The sequence below is a fragment of the Salvelinus fontinalis genome, unplaced genomic scaffold (assembly GCF_029448725.1).
Source record: "Salvelinus fontinalis isolate EN_2023a unplaced genomic scaffold, ASM2944872v1 scaffold_0005, whole genome shotgun sequence".
Classification (NCBI taxonomy): Eukaryota; Metazoa; Chordata; class Actinopteri; order Salmoniformes; family Salmonidae; genus Salvelinus; species Salvelinus fontinalis.
The window spans coordinates 1290803-1312630 of record NW_026600214.1 but is presented as its reverse complement, the minus strand read 5'-3'; the positions used below and the strand labels follow the sequence as shown (position 1 = coordinate 1312630).

The 21828-nt window shown below is 46.3% G+C and overlaps 2 protein-coding genes across 3 annotated transcripts in view; one reads left to right on the top strand and one right to left on the bottom strand.

Moving 5' to 3' along the window:
* Window positions 1-21828, bottom strand: part of wfs1a (Wolfram syndrome 1a (wolframin)) — a 111847-nt gene that overhangs the window by 62865 nt on the left and 27154 nt on the right. Inside the window, exons 1-2 of one of the 2 annotated variants that reach the window (XM_055910378.1) lie at window positions 13272-13427; window positions 4438-4947 (exon numbers count right to left, since the gene is read on the bottom strand). The exons of the other annotated variant lie outside the window; for it this stretch is intronic. Of the exons in view, the coding sequence (XP_055766353.1) occupies window positions 4438-4947; window positions 13272-13275 (514 nt within the window). The 5' untranslated portion in view covers window positions 13276-13427. Of the gene's footprint in view, window positions 1-4437; window positions 4948-13271; window positions 13428-21828 lie in introns of those variants that run through there. 2 annotated transcript variants of the gene reach the window in all.
* Window positions 19359-21828, top strand: part of LOC129842010 (dihydropyrimidinase-related protein 1-like) — a 6476-nt gene continuing 4006 nt past the window's right edge. Inside the window, exon 1 of the mRNA XM_055910383.1 lies at window positions 19359-20213. Coding sequence (XP_055766358.1) covers window positions 19836-20213 — 378 coding nt within the window. The 5' untranslated portion in view covers window positions 19359-19835. The remainder of the gene's footprint in view (window positions 20214-21828) is intronic.

Below are 21828 nucleotides of genomic sequence, written 5' to 3'. Positions count from 1 at the left end.
TGCATCTCAATAACCTCTAGTGGCTTCCTCCTCTCGGCTGCATCTCAATAACCTCTAGTGGCTTCCTCCTCTCGGCTGCATCTCAATAATCTCTAGTGGCTTCCTCCTCTCGGCTGCACCTCCAATAACCTCTAGTGGCTTCCTCCTCTCGGCTGCATCTCCAATAACCTCTAGTGGCTTCCTCCTCTCGGCTGCATCTCAATAACCTCTAGTGGCTTCCTCCTCTCGGCTGCATCTCCAATAACCTCTTGTGGCTTCCTCCTCTCGGCTGCATCTCAATAACCTCTAGTGGCTTCCTCCTCTCGGCTGCATCTCCAATAACCTCTAGTGGCTTCCTCCTCTCGGCTGCATCTCAATAACCTCTAGTGGCTTCCTCCTCTCGGCTGCATCTCAATAACTTCTAGTGGCTTCCTCCTCTCGGCTGTATCTCCAATAACCTCTAGTGGCTTCCTCCTCTAGGCTGAATCTCCAATAACCTCTAGTGGCTTCCTCCTCTCGGCTGTATCTCCAATAACCTCTAGTGGCTTCCTCCTCTGGGCTGAATCTCCAATAACCTCTAGTGGCTTCCTCCTCTAGGCTGAATCTCCAATAACCTCTAGTGGCTTCCTCCTCTCGGCTGAATCTCCAATAACCTCTAGTGGCTTCCTCCTCTCGGCTGTATCTCCAATAACCTCTAGTGGCTTCCTCCTCTAGGCTGCATCTCAATAACCTCTAGTGGCTTCCTCCTCTAGGCTGCATCTCCAATAACCTCTAGTGGCTTCCTCCTCTCGGCTGCATCTCAATAACCTCTAGTGGCTTCCTCCTCTAGGCTGCATCTCAATAACCTCTAGTGGCTTCCTCCTCTCGGCTGCATCTCCAATAACCTCTAGTGGCTTCCTCCTCTCGGCTGCATCTCAATAACCTCTAGTGGCTTCCTCCTCTCGGCTGTATCTCAATAACCTCTAGTGGCTTCCTCCTCTAGGCTGCATCTCAATAACCTCTAGTGGCATCCTCCTCTAGGCTGCATCTCAATAACCTCTAGTGGCTTCCTCCTCTAGGCTGCATCTCAATAACCTCTAGTGGCATCCTCCTCTAGGCTGCATCTCAATAACCTCTAGTGGCTTCCTCCTCTCGGCTGTATCTCCAATAACCTCTAGTGGCTTCCTCCTCTAGGCTGTATCTCAATAACCTCTAGTGGCTTCCTCCTCTCGGATGCATCTCAATAACCTCTAGTGGCTTCCTCCTCTAGGCTGCATCTCAATAATCTCTAGTGGCTTCCTCCTCTCGGCTGCATCTCCAATAACCTCTAGTGGCTTCCTCCTCTGGGCTGAATCTCCAATAACCTCTAGTGGCTTCCTCCTCTCGGCTGCATCTCAATAACCTCTAGTGGCTTCCTCCTCTGGGCTGAATCTCCAATAACCTCTAGTGGCTTCCTCCTCTCGGCTGTATCTCAATAACCTCTAGTGGCTTCCTCCTCTAGGCTGCATCTCAATAACCTCTAGTGGCATCCTCCTCTAGGCTGCATCTCAATAACCTCTAGTGGCTTCCTCCTCTAGGCTGCATCTCAATAACCTCTAGTGGCATCCTCCTCTAGGCTGCATCTCAATAACCTCTAGTGGCTTCCTCCTCTCGGCTGTATCTCCAATAACCTCTAGTGGCTTCCTCCTCTAGGCTGCATCTCAATAACCTCTAGTGGCTTCCTCCTCTCGGCTGCATCTCAATAACCTCTAGTGGCTTCCTCCTCTAGGCTGTATCTCAATAACCTCTAGTGGCTTCCTCCTCTAGGCTGAATCTCCAATAACCTCTAGTGGCTTCCTCCTCTAGGCTGAATCTCCAATAACCTCTAGTGGCTTCGTCCTCTCGGCTGCATCTCAATAACCTCTAGTGGCTTCCTCCTCTCGGCTGCATCTCCAATAACCTCTAGTGGCTTCCTCCTCTCGGCTGCATCTCAATAACCTCTAGTGGCTTCCTCCTCTCGGCTGCATCTCCAATAACCTCTTGTGGCTTCCTCCTCTCGGCTGCATCTCAATAACCTCTAGTGGCTTCCTCCTCTAGGCTGAATCTCCAATAACCTCTAGTGGCTTCCTCCTCTCGGCTGCATCTCCAATAACCTCTAGTGGCTTCCTCCTCTCGGCTGCATCTCAATAACCTCTAGTGGCTTCCTCCTCTCGGCTGTATCTCAATAACCTCTAGTGGCTTCCTCCTCTCGGCTGCATCTCAATAACCTCTAGTGGCTTCCTCCTCTCGGCTGTATCTCCAATAACCTCTAGTGGCTTCCTCCTCTCGGCTGTATCTCCAATAACCTCTAGTGGCTTCCTCCTCTCGGCTGCATCTCAATAACCTCTAGTGGCTTCCTCCTCTAGGCTGCATCTCAATAACCTCTAGTGGCTTCCTCCTCTCGGCTGCATCTCAATAACCTCTAGTGGCTTCCTCCTCTCGGCTGTATCTCCAATAACCTCTAGTGGCTTCCTCCTCTCGGCTGCATCTCAATAACCTCTAGTGGCTTCCTCCTCTAGGCTGCATCTCCAATAACCTCTAGTGGCTTCCTCCTCTAGGCTGAATCTCCAATAACCTCTAGTGGCTTCCTCCTCTCGGCTGAATCTCCAATAACCTCTAGTGGCTTCCTCCTCTCGGCTGTATCTCAATAATCTCTAGTGGCTTCCTCCTCTCGGCTGCATCTCCATAACCTCTAGTGGCTTCCTCCTCTCGGCTGCATCTCCAATAACCTCTAGTGGCTTCCTCCTCTCGGCTGCATCTCAATAACCTCTAGTGGCTTCCTCCTCTCGGCTGCATCTCAATAACCTCTAGTGGCTTCCTCCTCTCGGCTGTATCTCAATAACCTCTAGTGGCTTCCTCCTCTCGGCTGCATCTCAATAAATTCTACCTTTCAAATGTCAGATTTGAGTCATTTAGCTGACGCTGTAATCCAGAGCGATTTACAGAAGCAATTAGGGTTAAGTGCCTTGCTCAAGGGCACATCGGCCAGTTTTTCACCTAGTCCGTGTCACGTTCCGGACCTGTTTTCCTTTGTTTTTGTATTTATTTAGTATTGGTCAGGGCGTGAGTTGGGTGGGTTGTCGATGTGTGATTTTTATGTTGGGATTTTTGTGTGTTCGGCCTGGTATGATTCTCAATCAGAGGCAGCTGTCAATCGTTGTCCCTGATTGAGAATCATGCTTAGGCAGCCGGGGTTTCACGTGTGTTTTGTGGGTGTTTGTCTTTCGTGTCAGTGTTCGTGCCACATGGGACTGTTTTCGGTTAGATTCTCTTTGTTATTTTGTTTCGTGTAGTGTTCAGTTTAATTCGTAATAAAACATGGACACTTTCCACTCTGCGTCTTGGTCCGATCCCTACACCTCATCTTCAGACGAAGAGGAGGAAATCAGCCGTTACAGTCCGCTCGGGGAATTTGAACCAGCAACCTTTTGGTTACTGTCACGCCCTGGCCTTAGTATTATTTGTTTTATTTATTATTTTAGTTAGGTCAGGGTGTGACATGGGGTATGTGTGTATTTTGGGGTATTATATGGTAGAGGGGGTGTTGGTTGTAGTTTATGGTTTTGTGTTGAGGGTATGTGTCTAGCTGTGTCTATGTTGGGTGTAGTTGTCTAGGGAAGTCTATGGTGGCCGGAATGGGTTCTCAATTAGAGACAGCTGATTTCGGTTGTCTCTAATTGGGAGCCATATTTAAGGCTGCCATAGGCTTTAGCTGTTTGTGGGTCATTGTTTATGTATATGTATATGTCGACGTAAGTAGTTTGTGTGTGCACTTACGTTTGAAGTTTCACGATCGTTTGTTGTTTTTGTTAGTGTTGTATAAGTGTTTGGTGATCATCTTCGTCGTGGTAAATAAAGAAGATGTATTCAAATCATGTTGCGCCTTGGTCCTCTCGTTCATATCAACGCGATCGTGACAGTTACGGGCCTAACACTCTTAACCGCTAAGCTTCCTCCCCTCGGCTGCATCTCAATACCTATGGTGACTTCCTCCCCGACTACCAGCTACCTGCGACCAATAATTTCCAATGGAAGGATGAGACACTAGGAGACACACAGCGACTTAACGGTCGAGTTGAAAATGTTTGTAAATATCAGCGAGGCAACAGCCAATCAGGGTGGAGGACAGCTCTCACTTTGACATAAAGGTCAACGACCAAACTCCCATCATGCATGCTGTTTGGAAGATCCACGATGGATGATTTCAGAGACTTGGTAGCTAGCTTCATGGCCAAGTCTGAATGGCAGGATATTACCTTCCTCCCCCCTCTGTCTGTCTGTCTCTCTCTCTCTCCCTCCTTCCTACCTTCCTTCCTCCCCCCTCTGTCTGTCTCTCTCTCTCTCCCTCCTTCCTACCTTCCTTCCTCCCCCCTCTGTCTGTCTCTCTCTCTCTCCCTCCCTCCTTCCTACCTTCCTTCCTCCCCCCTCTGTCTGTCTCTCTCTCTCTCCCTCCTTCCTTACCTTCCTCACCCGCTTCAGCCTCTTCCAGCTCAGCTTTCTTCAGTCTTTCCTGCATCACCACACGTTTAGCCAGATCCGCAAAGCCCCGACGTCGGGGGGCAGGAGAGGACGAGGGGGCTAGAGAGGTGGAGGGGGCCGCAAAGCCCCAACGGCGGGGGGCAGGAGAGGTGGATGGGGTAGAGGTAGATGGGGTGGAGGTGGCGGCAGTGGGTGAATGAAAGGATGATTTTGGGGTGATGGGAAGAGGAGAAGAAGGAGAGGAAGTGGATGAAGGGACGGAGTGAGGAGGAGAGGAAGTGGGAGGAGGAGGAGGCGAACGAGAGGCTGACGATGGGATGAATTTGGGGGAGTCTGAGGGAGTCGAGGTGAGGGAGGGTTGGGAGGCAGGGGGGAGGGGGTTAGAGGAGGGAGGTGAGGCGGTGTCCAGGGTAGAGGGAGACCCCGGTGGGATGAGGGGGGTGGAAGGAGGGAGTGGGGAGGGAGAAGGGGGGAGATCCATGTCCATCTCACCTGTAACAACACAAGAGAAGATAAGAGATGTTAAGATGATGTTGTAGTCTTTACAGGACATGGACAGATGATGATGTAATCATTACAGGACATAGACAGATGATGTTGTAGTCTTTACAGGACAGATGATGTTGTAGTCTTTACAGGACATGGACAGATGATGATGTAATCATTACAGGACATAGACAGATGATGTTGTAGTCTTTACAGGACATGGACAGATGATGTTGTAGTCTTTACAGGACATAGACAGATGATGATGTAATCATTACAGGACATGGACAGATGATGATGTAATCATTACAGGACATGGACAGATGATGTTGTAGTCTTTACAGGACATAGACAGATGATGATGTAATCATTACAGGACATGGACACATGATGATGTAATCATTACAGGACATGGACAGATGATGTTGTAGTCTTTACAGGACATAGACAGATGATGATGTAATCATTACAGGACATGGACACATGATGATGTAATCATTACAGGACATGGACAGATGATGATGTAATCATTACAGGACATGGACAGATGATGATGTAGTCTTTACAGGACATAGACACATGATGATGTAATCATTACAGGACATGGACACATGATGATGTAATCATTACAGGACATGGACAGATGATGATGTAATCATTACAGGACATGGACAGATGATGATGTAGTCTTTACAGGACATGGACAGATGATGTTGTAGTCATTACAGGACAGATGATGTTGTAGTCATTACAGGACATGGACAGATGATGATGTAATCATTACAGGACATGGACAGATGATGTTGTAGTCTTTACAGGACATAGACAGATGATGATGTAATCATTACAGGACATGGACACATGATGATGTAATCATTACAGGACAGATGATGTTGTAGTCATTACAGGACAGATGATGTTGTAGTCATTACAGGACAGATGATGTTGTAGTCATTACAGGACAGATGATGTTGTAGTCATTACAGGACAGATGATGATGTAGTCTTTACAGGACATAGACAGATGATGATGTAATCATTACAGGACATGGACACATGATGATGTAATCATTACAGGACAGATGATGTTGTAGTCATTACAGGACAGATGATGTTGTAGTCATTACAGGACAGATGATGTTGTAGTCATTACAGGACAGATGATGTTGTAGTCATTACAGGACAGATGATGTTGTAGTCATTACAGGACAGATGATGTTGTAGTCATTACAGGACAGATGATGTTGTAGTCATTACAGGACAGATGATGTTGTAGTCATTACAGGACAGATGATGTTGTAGTCATTACAGGACAGATGATGTTGTAGTCATTACAGGACAGATGATGATGTAGTCATTACAGGACAGATGATGTTGTAGTCATTACAGGACATGGACAGATGATGTTGTAGTCATTACAGGACAGATGATGTTGTAGTCATTACAGGACAGATGATGTTGTAGTCATTACAGGACAGATGATGATGTAGTCATTACAGGACAGATGATGTTGTAGTCATTACAGGACAGATGATGTTGTAGTCATTACAGGACAGATGATGTTGTAGTCATTACAGGACATGGACAGATGATGTCGACTGTTAGTTTCTCAAACAGATAGTAGACCTGTCGACTGTTACCTTCTCAAACAGATAGTAGACCTGTCGACTGTTAGCTTCTCAAACAGCTAGTAGACCTGTCGACTGTTAGCTTCTCAAACAGATAGTAGACCTGTCGACTGTTAGCTTCTCAAACAGATAGTAGACCTGTCGACTGTTAGCTTCTCAAACAGATAGTAGACCTGTCGACTGTTAGCTTCTCAAACAGATAGTAGACCTGTCGACTGTTAGCTTCTCAAACAGATAGTAGACCTGTCGACTGTTAGCTTCTCAAACAGATAGTAGACCTGTCGACTGTTAGCTTCTCAAACAGATAGTAGACCTGTCGACTGTTAGTTTCTCAAACAGCTAGTAGACCTGTCGACTGTTAGCTTCTCAAACAGCTAGTAGACCTGTTGACTGTTAGTTTCTCAAACAGCTAGTAGACCTGTCGACTGTTAGTTTCTCAAACAGCTAGTAGACCTGTCGACTGTTAGCTTCTCAAACAGATAGTAGACCTGTCGACTGTTAGCTTCTCAAACAGCTAGTAGACCTGTCGACTGTTAGCTTCTCAAACAGATAGTAGACCTGTCGACTGTTAGCTTCTCAAACAGCTAGTAGACCTGTCGACTGTTAGCTTCTCAAACAGAGAGTAGACCTGTCGACTGTTAGCTTCTCAAACAGATAGTAGACCTGTCGACTGTTAGCTTCTCAAACAGCTAGTAGACCTGTCGACTGTTAGTTTCTCAAACAGCTAGTAGACCTGTCGACTGTTAGCTTCTCAAACAGATAGTAGACCTGTCGACTGTTAGCTTCTCAAACAGATAGTAGACCTGTCGACTGTTAGCTTCTCAAACAGATAGTAGACCTGTCGACTGTTAGCTTCTCAAACAGCTAGTAGACCTGTCGACTGTTAGTTTCTCAAACAGCTAGTAGACCTGTCGACTGTTAGCTTCTCAAACAGATAGTAGACCTGTCGACTGTTAGCTTCTCAAACAGCTAGTAGACCTGTCGACTGTTAGCTTCTCAAACAGATAGTAGACCTGTCGACTGTTAGCTTCTCAAACAGCTAGTAGACCTGTCGACTGTTAGCTTCTCAAACAGATAGTAGACCTGTCGACTGTTAGCTTCTCAAACAGCTAGTAGACCTGTCGACTGTTAGTTTCTCAAACAGCTAGTAGACCTGTCGACTGTTAGCTTCTCAAACAGATAGTAGACCTGTCGACTGTTAGCTTCTCAAACAGATAGTAGACCTGTCGACTGTTAGTTTCTCAAACAGCTAGTAGACCTGTCGACTGTTAGTTTCTCAAACAGATAGTAGACCTGTCGACTGTTAGTTTCTCAAACAGATAGTAGACCTGTCGACTGTTAGCTTCTCAAACAGCTAGTAGACCTGTCGACTGTTAACTTCTCCAACGGCTAGTAGACCTGTCGACTGTTAGCTTCTCAAACAGCTAGTAGACCTGTTGACTGTTAGCTTCTCAAACAGCTAGTAGACCCGTCGACTGTTACTTTCTCAAACGGCTAGTAGACCTGTCGACTGTTAGCTTCTCAAACGGCTAGTAGACCTGTCGACTGTTAGCTTCTCAAACAGCTAGTAGACCTGTCGACTGTTAGCTTCTCAAACAGCTAGTAGACCTGTCGACTGTTAGTTTCTCAAACAGATAGTAGACCTGTCGACTGTTAGCTTCTCAAACAGCTAGTAGACCTGTCGACTGTTAGCTTCTCAAACGGCTAGTAGACCTGTCGACTGTTAGCTTCTCAAACGGCTAGTAGACCTGTCGACTGTTAGCTTCTCAAACAGCTAGTAGACCTGTCGACTGTTAGCTTCTCAAACAGCTAGTAGACCTGTCAACTGTTAGTTTCTGAAACAGCTAGTAGACCTGTCGACTGTTAGTTTCTCAAACAGATAGTAGACCTGTCGACTGTTAGCTTCTCAAACAGCTAGTAGACCTGTCGACTGTTAGCTTCTCAAACAGCTAGTAGACCTGTCGACTGTTAGCTTCTCAAACAGAGAGTAGACCTGTCGACTGTTAGTTTCTCAAACAGATAGTAGACCTGTCGACTGTTAGCTTCTCAAACAGAGAGTAGACCTGTCGACTGTTAGTTTCTCAAACAGATAGTAGACCTGTCGACTGTTAGTTTCTCAAACAGCTAGTAGACCTGTCGATTGTTAGTTTCTCAAACAGCTAGTAGACCTGTCGACTGTTAGTTTCTCAAACAGATAGTAGACCTGTCGACTGTTAGTTTCTCAAACAGCTAGTAGACCTGTCGACTGTTAGCTTCTCAAACAGCTAGTAGACCTGTCGACTGTTACCTTCTCAAACAGCTAGTAGACCTGTCGACTGTTAGCTTCTCAAACAGAGAGTAGACCTGTCGACTGTTAGTTTCTCAAACAGATAGTAGACCTGTCGACTGTTAGCTTCTCAAACAGAGAGTAGACCTGTCGACTGTTAGTTTCTCAAACAGATAGTAGACCTGTCGACTGTTAGTTTCTCAAACAGATAGTAGACCTGTCGACTGTTAGTTTCTCAAACAGCTAGTAGACCTGTCGACTGTTAGTTTCTCAAACAGATAGTAGACCTGTCGACTGTTAGTTTCTCAAACGGCTAGTAGACCTGTCGACTGTTAGTTTCTCAAACGGCTAGTAGACCTGTCGACTGTTAGCTTCTCAAACGGCTAGTAGACCTGTTGACTGTTAGCTTGTCAAACAGCTAGTAGACCTGTCGACTGTTAGTTTCTCAAACGGCTAGTAGACCTGTCGACTGTTAGCTTCTCAAACGGCTAGTAGACCTGTTGACTGTTAGCTTGTCAAACGGCTAGTAGACCTGTTGACTGTTAGTTTCTCAAACGGCTAGTAGACCTGTCGACTGTTAGCTTCTCAAACGGCTAGTAGACCTGTTGACTGTTAGCTTGTCAAACGGCTAGTAGACCTGTCGACTGTTAGTTTCTCAAACGGCTAGTAGACCTGTCGACTGTTAGCTTCTCAAACGGCTAGTAGACCTGTTGACTGTTAGCTTGTCAAACAGCTAGTAGACCTGTCGACTGTTAGTTTCTCAAACGGCTAGTAGACCTGTCGACTGTTAGCTTCTCAAACGGCTATGTTTTCAGGGACCCCTTTTTTATTGTTTTGTTTAATCAAAGAGTTAAAACAAACTATAGGCTACGCCAGTAACATTCTAGCAATCGGATTAGTTTACAGCTGCTGCCGTAAACAAAGAATAGGCTAACTCACCTGCCTGCACAGGACATCAGGGATTTCCTATGGCTCTTCCGACATTCAAGTGCTCCAGTCACCAACTAACTCCCAACTCTACTAAAGACAACAGTAGCTACGTTCCATTAACTCCTCCAGTGATTTTTTGTTGTTGACATTTACTAAATTTGCATAGAAAGTAGATGCGACAATTGCCTGCCACAGTGTGTTTCCATTTAACTATCTCATGTCGATAAAAACAGCTGGACGTAATGACGTACAGTATTTATAGCGATACGGCCTCTGCAGAAATCAGGGCATTTAGCAGAGCTGTTGAGCAGAGCTGTTGAGCAGAGCTGTTGAGCAGAGCTGTTGAGCAGAGCTGTTGAGCAGAGCTGTTGAGCAGAGCTGTTGAGCAGAGCTGTTGAGCAGAGCTGTTGAGCAGAGCTGTTGAGCAGAGCTGTTGTCAAGGAAGTTGTCAAGGAAGTTAGTTCGTGTTTATAAAAGGACCTCCCGCCCTCACCTACTGTCAACTAATCATGTCAATGTGGAGATAACTGAAGCTGGCTAACTGAAGCTGGCTAACTGAAGCTGGCTAACTGAAGCTGGTTCACTGAAGCTGGCTAGCTTGATAAAACCCTGACTAGATCTAGCTGGCTAACTGAAGCTGGCTAACTGAAGCTGGCTAACTGAAGCTGGCTAACTGAAGCTGGCTAGCTTGATAAAACCCTGACTAGATCTAGCTGGCTAACTGAAGCTGGCTAACTGAAGCTGGCTAACTGAAGCTGGCTAGCTTGATAAAACCCTGACTAGATCTTGCTGGCTAGTATATCCTACAGGGGGTTTCTAACCTCTCCTAGGGGAACCTCCTGTATTTGAACTGTTCCAGAAATAGCACACCTGATTCAACTAGTCCACTAATTATCAAGCCTTTGACTAGATGGATTTTGAGATAGTTCAGGACTACTAAAAAGCATGAACTGGTGCTCGCCCCAACAATGTTAGCAGAGGTGTCACGTTCTGACCAGAGTTCTTGTGTGTTGTGCTTGTTTTAGTGTTGGTCAGGACGTGAGCTGGGTGGGCATTCTATGTTGTGTGTCTAGTTTGTCTGTTTCTATGTTTGGCCTAATATGGTTCTCAATCAGAGGCAGGTGTTTTGTGTTGTCTCTGATTGGGAATCATATTTAGGTGGCTTGTTTTGTGTTGGGGTTTGTGGGTGGTTGTCTTCTGTCTTTGTGTTCTGCACCAGATAGGACTGTCTCGGTTTTCACGTTTGTTATTTTGTATTTTGTATAGTGTTCACGTTTTCGTCTCTTTGTTCATTAAACATGTTGAACACTAGCCGCGCTGCATTTTGGTCCTCTCCTTCATCCCAGGAAGAAAACCGTTACAAGAGGGGATGACTAACGGAGAGTAAACTGTCTAAAAAAGACAGAGAGAAAGTCCCCATCCCAAATGAATAGGTAAAGCTGACCATGTCTTGGTCTAGTTCAGGACTACAACTACATGGGGGATGTCTTGGTCTAGTTCAGGACTACAACTACATGGGGGATGTCTTGGTCTAGTTCAGGACTACAACTACATGGGGGATGTCTTGGTCTAGTTCAGGACTACAACTACATGGGGGATGTCTTGGTCTAGTTCAGGACTACAACTACATGGGGGATGTCTTGGTCTAGTTCAGGACTACATCTACATGGGGGATGTCTTGGTCTAGTTCAGGACTACAACTACATGGGGGATGTCTTGGTCTAGTTCAGGACTACAACTACATGGGGGATGTCTTGGTCTAGTTCAGGACTACATCTACATGGGGGATGTCTTGGTCTAGTTCAGGACTACAACTACATGGGGGATGTCTTGGTCTAGTTCAGGACTACAACTACATGGGGGATGTCTTGGTCTAGTTCAGGACTACAACTACATGGGGGATGTCTTGGTCTAGTTCAGGACTACAACTACATGGGGGATGTCTTGGTCTAGTTCAGGACTACAATTACATGGGGGATGTCTTGGGTCCAGGAGATGTTAGAGAACCACGGTCTTAGATATCTGATCATCTAACAAAGTCTCTTATGTTATGTTTAAACACTGGGAACGCTGCACCAATAACAGGAAGGAAGCTAGGTCCTACATTTACCACCAAGCACCCTACCCACCCTGGGCTAGTGGACCAACCCACCCTACCCACCCTGGGCTAGTGGACCAACCCACCCTGGGCTAGTGGACCAACCCACCCTGGGCCAGTAGACTAACCCACCTGGGCCAGTGGACCAACCCACCCTACCCACCCTGGGCCAGTGGGCCAACCCACCCTACCCACCTGGGCCAGAGGGCCAACCCACCCTGGGCCAGTGGACCAACCCACCCTACCCACCTGGGCCAGAGGGCCAACCCACCCTGGGCCAGTGGACCAACCCACCCTACCCACCCTGGGCCAGAGGGCCAACCCACCTGGGCCAGAGGGCCAACCCACCCTGTGTCAGAGGGCCAACCCACCTGGGCCAGAGGGCCAACCCACCCTGGGCCAGAGGGCCAACCCACCCTGGGCCAGTGGACCAACCCACCCTACCCACCCTGGGCCAGAGGGCCAACCCACCTGGGCCAGAGGGCCAACCCACCTGGGCCAGAGGGCCAACCCACCCTGGGCCAGAGGGCCAACCCACCTGGGCCAGAGGGCCAACCCACCCTGGGCAAGAGGGCCAACCCATCCTACCCACCCTGGGCCAGAGGGCCAACCCACCCTGGGCCAGAGGGCCAACCCACCTGGGCCAGTGGACCAACCCACCCTACACATCCTCAGCCAGTGGACCAGCCCACCCTACCCACCCTCAGCCAGTGGACCAGCCCACCCTACCCACCCTCAGCCAGTGGACCAGCCCACCCTGCCCACCCTCAGCCAGTGGACCAGCCCACCCTACCCACCCTCAGCCAGTGGACCAGCCCACCCTTGCCTAAAATATGACCCCCCTCCCAGGAAGAGGAGGAGTTGGAGTGACACACAGACAGGCCCCCAAACTGTCCCCAGTTTAGAATATGTTAACTTTGATGTTTTAAAAATAAACCGTTACGAAATAAATGATCTAATTGTCAAAACAGCTGCTCTACAAATACTGGACTGACACACAATAACATATCCTTTATAAAACGATTCAATAGAAAGCAATAGGTTACAGCAATGGAAAACGTCCCATACAGCCGTAATGAAACAAAACGTGTAGGCTACTTCTATATAAAACGATTCAATGCAAAGCAATAGTTTACAGCAATGGAAAACGTTCCACATAGGCTAACTAAAACAAAACGTTTAGGCTACTTGGAATGTTGAACGGAATTATTTTTTAAGTAAACTACATGTGTTTTAGGTTGGTAGCCTACCGCGAACATACGAAAATAAAACGCCTGTTGCGTTATTACAACCTGCCTTAACTTCTGTCAATCTGGAATAGCGCAACGCGCAACCGGTCCATCTTGTCAGCTCATGCCACCTAAAATTAAGCTTTTTGAAACAAGTAGCCTAAAGGAAAAGTGACTTACTCATGGTCCGAACGAACAGTTTTACTCAAGACATAAAATGAAGTCGTGCTTCTTCTCAGGTCAAACGTTTGGATAGAAGTCTTCGCAGCGGATCCATGTCACTCTCGACAGCCTGCATCGCGAAACCAGAGATGGGAGCTCCGACAGTTGAGTCTTGACGTGCTTTCATTGGCCAAGGTGCATAAAGATGGCGCCCTCATGTACTTACCACAAATCAGGGCCGGTCTAATGTAGGGGCTTACCGGGGCTGAAGGCCCTGGGCCCACAGTCCTGTGGCACGTCCAAAAGACAGCAAACATAAAAATGAAATATGTACAGTATATATTGTGTATGTAGCATATGTACACTACCGGTCAAAAGTTTTAGAACACCTACTCATTCAAAGGTTTTTCTTTATTTTTTTTTTACTATTTTCTACATTGTAGAATAATAGTGAAGATATCAGAACTATGAAATAACACATATGGAATCATGTAGTAACCCCAAAAAAGTGTTAAACAAATCAAAATATATTTTATATTTGAGATTCTTCAAATAGATACCCTTTGCCTTGATGACAGCTTTACAAAATAAAATATATACAGTATATATTATGAATGTAGTATATATATACACACAAATGTTTTACTGCATCTGCCAACCACAGAAAGACTCTCAATAAGTGTAGGAAGCCTAATCATCAGATGGGGGAGGAGACGAGGTAGAGGGCACACGTTAGTAACTGGGTAATTAACACACGTTAGTAACTGGGTGATTAACACACGTTAGTAACTGGGTGATTAACACACGTTGGTAACTGGGTGATTAACACACGTTAGTAACTGGGTAATTAACACACGTTAGTAACTGGGTGATTATAACACGTTGGTAACTGGGTGATTAACACACGTTGGTAACTGGGTGATTAACACACGTTGGTAACTGGGTGATTAACACACGTTAGTAACTGGGTGATTAACACACGTTGGTAACTGGGTGATTAACACACGTTAGTAACTAGGTGATTAACACACATTGGTAACTGGGTGATTAACATACGTTAGTAACTGGGTGATTAACACACGTTGGTAACTGGGTGATTAACACACGTTAGTAACTGGGTGATTAACACACGTTAGTAACTGGGTAATTAACACACGTTAGTAACTGGGTGATTATAACACGTTGGTAACTGGTGATTAACACACGTTAGTAACTGGGTGATTAACACACGTTGGTAACTGGGTGATTAACACACGTTGGTAACTGGGTGATTAACACATGTTAGTAACTAGGTAATTAACACACGTTGGTAACTGGGTGATTAACACACGTTACTAACTGGGTGATTAACACACTTTGGTACCTGGGTGATTAACACATGTTAGTAACTAGGTAATTAACACACGTTGGTAACTGGGTGATTAACACACGTTACTAACTGGGTGATTAACACACGTTAGTAACTAGGTAATTAACACACGTTGGTAACTGGGTGATTAACACACGTTGGTAACTGGGTGAATAACACACGTTAGTAACTAGGTAATTAACACACGTTAGTAACTGGGTGATTAACACACGTTACTAACTGGGTGATTAACACACGTTAGTAACTAGGTAATTAACACACGTTACTAACTGGGTGATTAACACACGTTAGTAACTAGGTAATTAACACATGTTAGTAACTAGGTAATTAGCACACGTTGGTAACTGGGTGATTAACACACGTTGGTAACTGGGTGATTAACACACGTTGGTAACTGGGTGATTAACACACGTTAGTAACTGGGTGATTAACACACGTTGGTAACTGGGTGATTAACACACGTTAGTAACTGGGTGATTAACACACGTTGGTAACTGGGTGATTAACACACGTTACTAACTGGGTGAATAACACACGTTGGTAACTGGGTGATTAACACACGTTGGTAACTGGGTGATTAACACACGTTGGTAACTAGGTGATTAACACACGTTGGTAACTGGGTGATTAACACACGTTGGTAACTAGGTGATTAACACACGTTGGTAACTGGGTGATTAACACACGTTAGTAACTGGGTAATTAACACACGTTGGTAACTGGGTGATTAACACACGTTAGTAACTGGGTGATTAACACACGTTGGTAACTGGGCGATTAACACACGTTAGTAACTGGGTGATTAACACACGTTAGTAACTAGGTAATTAACACACGTTGGAAACTGGGTGATTAACACACGTTAGTAACTGGGTGATTAACACACGTTGGTAACTGGGTGATTAACACACGTTAGTAACTGGGTGAATAAAACACATTGGTAACTGGGTGATTAACACACGTTAGTAACTGGGTGATTAACACACGTTGGTAACTGGGTGATTAACACACGTTGGTAACTGGGTGATTAACACACGTTGGTAACTGGGTGATTAACACACGTTGGTAACTGGGTGATTAACACACGTTAGTAACTGGGTGATTAACACACGTTGGTAACTGGGCGATTAACACACGTTAGTAACTGGGTGATTAACACACGTTGGTAACTGGGTGATTAACACACGTTGGTAACTGGGTGATTAACACACGTTGGTAACTGGGTGATTAACACACGTTAGTAACTGGGTGATTAACACACGTTGGTAACTGGGTGATTAACACACGTTACTAACTGGGTGATTAACACACGTTGGTAACTGGGTGATTAACACACGTTACTAACTGGGTGAATAACACACGTTGGTAACTGGGTGATTAACACACGTTGGTAACTGGGTGATTAACACACGTTGGTAACTAGGTGATTAACACACGTTGGTAACTGGGTGATTAACACACGTTGGTAACTAGGTGATTAACAGACGTTGGTAACTGGGTGATTAACACACGTTATTAACTGGGTAATTAACACACGTTGGTAACTGGGTGATTAACACACGTTAGTAACTGGGTGATTAACACACGTTGGTAACTGGGTGATTAACACACGTTAGTAACTGGGTGATTAACACACGTTGGTAACTGGGCGATTAACACACGTTAGTAACTGGGTGATTAACACACGTTAGTAACTAGGTAATTAACACACGTTGGAAACTGGGTGATTAACACACGTTAGTAACTGGGTGATTAACACACGTTGGTAACTGGGTGATTAACACACGTTAGTAACTGGGTGAATAACACACATTGGTAACTGGGTGATTAACACACGTTAGTAACTGGGTGATTAACACACGTTGGTAACTGGGTGATTAACACACGTTACTAACTGGGTGATTAACACACGTTGGTAACTGGGTGATTAACACACGTTGGTAACTGGGTGATTAACACTCTTTAGTAACTGGGTGATTAACAGACGTTGGTAACTGGGTGATTAACACACGTTAGTAACTGGGTGATTAACACACGTTGGTAACTGGGTGATTAACACACGTTGGTAACTGGGTGATTAACACACGTTGGTAACTGGGTGATTAACACACGTTGGTAACTGGGTGATTAACACATGTTGGTAACTGGGTGATTAACACATGTTGGTAACTGGGTGATTAACACATGTTGGTAACTGGGTGATTAACACACAGTTGGTAACTAGGTGATTAACACACGTTGGTAACTGGGTGATTAACACACGTTGGTAACTGGGTGATTAACACACGTTGGTTAACTGGGTGATTAACACATGTTGGTAACTGGGTGATTAACACATGTTGGTAACTGGGTGATTAACACACGTTGGTAACTGGGTGATTAACATTCTTTTGTAATGACTACCTCATCTCTGTACCCCACAAATACAATTATCTGTAAGGTCCCTCAGTCGAGCAGTGAATTTCAAACGAAGATTCAACCACAAAGACCAGGGAGGTTTTCCAATGTCTCGCAAAGAAGGAGTATAGTATAATGATACTGTGGAGTATAGTATATATATAGTATAATGATGCTATGGAGTATAGCACATATATAGTATAATGATGCTATGGAGTATATTATATATATAGTATAATGATACTGTGGATGATGTACTAAACCCACCCAGTCGTTCTTCTGAACTGAGCTGCTGGACAGGAAGGAAACTGCTCAGGGACGTCACCATGAGGCCATTTGTCACGTTGATATTATTAAGGGTCGGGAGACAGGCGCAGGAATGCGTAATAGGAGTTTTTATTTCTCAAATTACAGTGTGCCGTGAAAAGGCACGGGGACGAAGACCAAACAAACACGTACACAAAACACAGGGTTGAAAGAGCGAGGAGTACCTTGAATAAATACACACGGGACGAGACCCGTAATCACCTGCACATTACACGTGGCACAAAAGCCCAAAACAAAATAGCACAGGTACTCACACGAACCAACAGACTATGTAACAATAACCGACAGGACAACGGTAAACAAAGAGCACGCTTACACGCTTACAATTACCAATCAAAGGGAATAGAGACCAGGTGTGCGTGAGGACAGTTCCGGAGGAATCCGTGACACCATTGTTGATTTTAAAACAGTTACAGAGTTCAATGTCTGTGATGGGAGAAAACTGAGGATGGATCAACAACATTGTAGTGACTCCATAATAACGACTTAAATTACAGAGTTAAAAGAAGAATACAAAATATACAGAATAAAAATATTCTAAAACATGCAGCTTGTATGCAACAAGGTATTAAAGTAATACTGAAGAAAAAAACACGGCAAAGGAATGCACTTTTTGGCCTAAATGTAAAGCCTTTTGTTTGGTGCAAATCCAACACATCACTGAGTAACTGCCTCCTTACTGTCCAGCATGGTGGTGGCTGCATCATGGTATGGGTATGCTTGTCATTAGCAAATACTGGGGAGTTTTTCAGGATAAAAAGAAACGGGATGGAGATAAGAACAGACAAAATCCTAAAGAATAATCGTCTTCAGTCTGCTTTACACCAGACTCTGGGAGAGGAATTCACCTTTCAGCAGGACAATAACCTACAACACAAGGCCAAGTGTTCCTGAGTGGCCAAGTTACCGTTTTGACTTAAAAATCTGCTTGAAAATCTATGGCAAGACTTGAAATTTGCTGTTTAGCCATGATCCCCCAGCATCTTGACAGAACTTGAAGAATTTTGAAAAGAAAAATAGGCAAATAAATACAGACCATTCATCAGGACGGCATTAGACATCTTCAGATAAAACATGTATTTTTTCTTCACATTGTAAAGGGGCAATCTGCAGTTCAAACAACAACTAAGGGAACCACCCCGACACTGTAAACAGCTGAGGGAGGACGGACGGAACCACGGATGCAAGGACCGACCATCCGTCAAAATGACCGTTCGAACCATGTTGTTGAGGCTCTGCAGTGTTTGTTTGACAGTCGACTGTCCAGTCCAGGCCTCACCAGGACTATCAATGGTCAAAACATCACATTGAACAAAGGGAACCCAGAAACTAGCAACTGTTAAAATATGTGGACATCCACAGTGCACGGACACACAACAGACGCACGGCACGGACACACAACACGGACACACAACAGACACGTCAAAGACACACACACTCAAACAACAGACACAAGACAGAGAGGGTTTAGCAATCTGTTTTGTCCATTCCAGATATGGGTCACTATTTAATCCCTGGATGTTTTGATGTCAGCCTATCAACAGCCATTTTATTAGAGAGAGGGGGAGAGAGAGGAGAGAAGGAGGTGGGGGGATTCAGGGAGAAAGAGGGATAGAGAGAGGGGGAGAGAGAGGAGAGAAGGAGGTGGGGGGATTCAGGGAGAAAGAGGGATAAAGAGAGGGATAGAGGAAGGAGGAGAAAGAGGGATAGAGAGAGGGATGGAGGGAGGGGGAGAAAGAGGGGTAGAGAGAGGGATAGAGGGAGGGGGAGAGAGAGGAGAGAAGGAGGTGGGGAGGTTCAGGGAGAAAGAGGGATAGAGAGAGGGGGAGAAAGAGGGATATAGAGAGGGATAGAGGGAGGGGGAGAGAGAGGAGAGAAGGAGGTGGGGAGATTCGGGGAGAAAGAGGGATACAGAGAGGGATAGAGGGAGGGGGATGAAGGGGGGTAAAGAGGGTGGAAGAGAGAGAGGAGAGAAGGAGGTGGGGGTGTCTGCAGAACTCCAGTCCTTCATCTCCAACTGGCTCCAGCTGTGACACAGTGCTCTCTCTCTCTCCCTTTCTCTCACTCTCTCTCTCTCTCTGTCTTTCTCTCTCTTTCTCTTTCTCTCTCTGTCTCTCTCTCTCCCTTTCTCTCACTCTCTCTCGTTCTCTCACTCTCTCTGTTTCTCCCTCTCTCTCTCTCTCTCTCTCCCTTTCTCTCACTCTCTCGTTCTCTCACTCTCTCTCTTTCTCCCTCTCTCTCTCTCTCTCTCTCTATCTCTCTCCCACTCTGGCTCCGATAGAAACTAGAGCACTACATCATCATCATCATAATCGTCCTCTCCTCTAGACGCATCAAAGTTCACGTCGCACCAAAACACAGGTGCTTTGCAGCGCGAGACCGTCGACAACCGGGTTAAAAAAGACTGTCCCATTTAACCGATCTGATCTGAAACCTTTTTACATCCACAGTTGTTGTTTTTATTAATGTGAGTAGATACGGTCGTTATCATGTCTGACTGCAGGAGGCAGTGGAACCGGGAGAACGAGCTGCCGGTCTACCTGGCAGGAACGGTTACAACCGGGCCGAACCAACGGAAATCCTACGGGATGTTTTCCTCGGCGGATGACGCCTGCGACAGTAAGACTGTAGACTGTGATAACTTTCCCGCGGGAAGGAGAGGAACCAGGAATCCCAGGAGCGTCAGCCGGGACAGACTCCTCGACCACTCCGACAGCGACGTTCCTGAGACGGCTAGTGAGGCCAGTGAGGTCCGGGGGTTCGGTTCTCAGGTCAGCTCACCCGGAGAGAGAGAGGATGTGAGGCCGGGGGTGGAGATTGAGTACCAGGCAGGGAGGCAGTGTCACTCCGGTCAGAAGAATGGAAAGGTAGGGGAAAAGTGATTTCTCTCGCCCATGTTGATTAAAAGTAGGGCAGATCGCTTGTGGATGATACATGTCCATGTGTAGCTTACTCTGTTCTTGCACTGCAGTGACGTCAGCTAGGCTGTTCCTAAAATAGGCTACGCAGATTTCTCTAGGCTGACCCATATCACCTGAACCGGTGACGGCCAGGTAGCCTATTAGGCTACGTGTGGTGATGAATTGAACAGCGCCGTTTTGACAGCTATCCCAGCTTCTGTCCCACACACTCACACACACACACACACACGCGCACACGGAACATCGCGGCTGCTCTGACTGCACTGCACGCGAAGACAAAAGGAGGTACTGCAGCTAGATCGTTCCTTCCGCCTTTGACTTCACTGGCTGCGGGAAAAGAGAGAGAGAGAGAGAGAGCATGTCCGGTACCGAGCACCAGGGGAATGGTATCCCCCACCTTCCGGTAAGACTCCCACCGTGCGGGGCTGGCAGCCGGACGGGCTGGCTGGCTGTCTAGCGCGGAATAGCCATTGTGTTCGGTCAATAGAAGAACAAACGGCGCTGTCCATTTCAGTACTACATTCTTAGCCTCAACTTGTCGCCGCTGGGGGTTCCTAGGTCGACTATAGGCTGACAAAAAAGGAGCTAGTTTTTGTCTTATATTCTGTTCTACAGAGGAAACAATGATTGTAGCCCAGACTAAAGGAATGCTGAGGTTGTCGAGGGCGACAGGGCGGTACTGCTGCTGCTACCAAGCTGTAGCCTCGGCTAGATAAATCCCTGCTCCTGATACCGTTGGCGAGGATTACATTCTTAGTGTCGCCGGATGATAGCAAGCAGTTTGAGTTGAAGGCCTGTGTGTGATGTCCGCCCGGGCCCAGTCTCCCCCATGTCAGACAGGCCGCATAATGATACACCCCAATCGCTGAGGTCATTTTTGACCATTTCTGCCGCGACGTGTCAAGTCAATGCGTCTGTTCTCTGCCCTGTTTCTATCTGACATGGTTGAGTTGTTATCAGGGATTTACACTGAGTGATAATCTGACGTTGTATGTAGTGCTGCAGGTTGGAAGGAGCGAGACAATAGTCTGGACTCTGGGGGGGGGGGGGGGGGGGGGGGAGAGAGAGAGCGAGAGAGAGAGAGAGACACAGAAATAGAGAGAGAGAGAGAGAGGCACAGAAATAGAGAGAGAGAGAGAGAGGCACAGAAATAGAGAGAGAGAGAGAGAGGCACAGAAATAGAGAGAGAGAGAGAGAGACACAGAGAGAGAGAGAGAGAGAGACACAGAGAGAGAGAGAGACACAGAGAGAGAGAAATAGAGAGAGAGAGAGACAGAGGTAGAGCGAGAGAGAGAGAGAGAGACACAGAAATAGAGAGAGAGAGAGAGAGGCACAGAAATAGAGAGAGAGAGAGAGAGAGAGGCACAGAAATAGAGAGAGAGAGAGAGACACAGAGAGAGAGAGAGAGAGAGAGAGAGAGAGAGAGAGACACAGAGAGAGAGAGAGACACAGAGAGAGAGAAATAGAGAGAGAGAGAGACAGAGGTAGAGCGAGAGAGAGAGAGAGAGAGACAGAGAGAGAGACAGAGAGAGAGAGAGAGAGAGAGAGAGAGAGAGAGAGA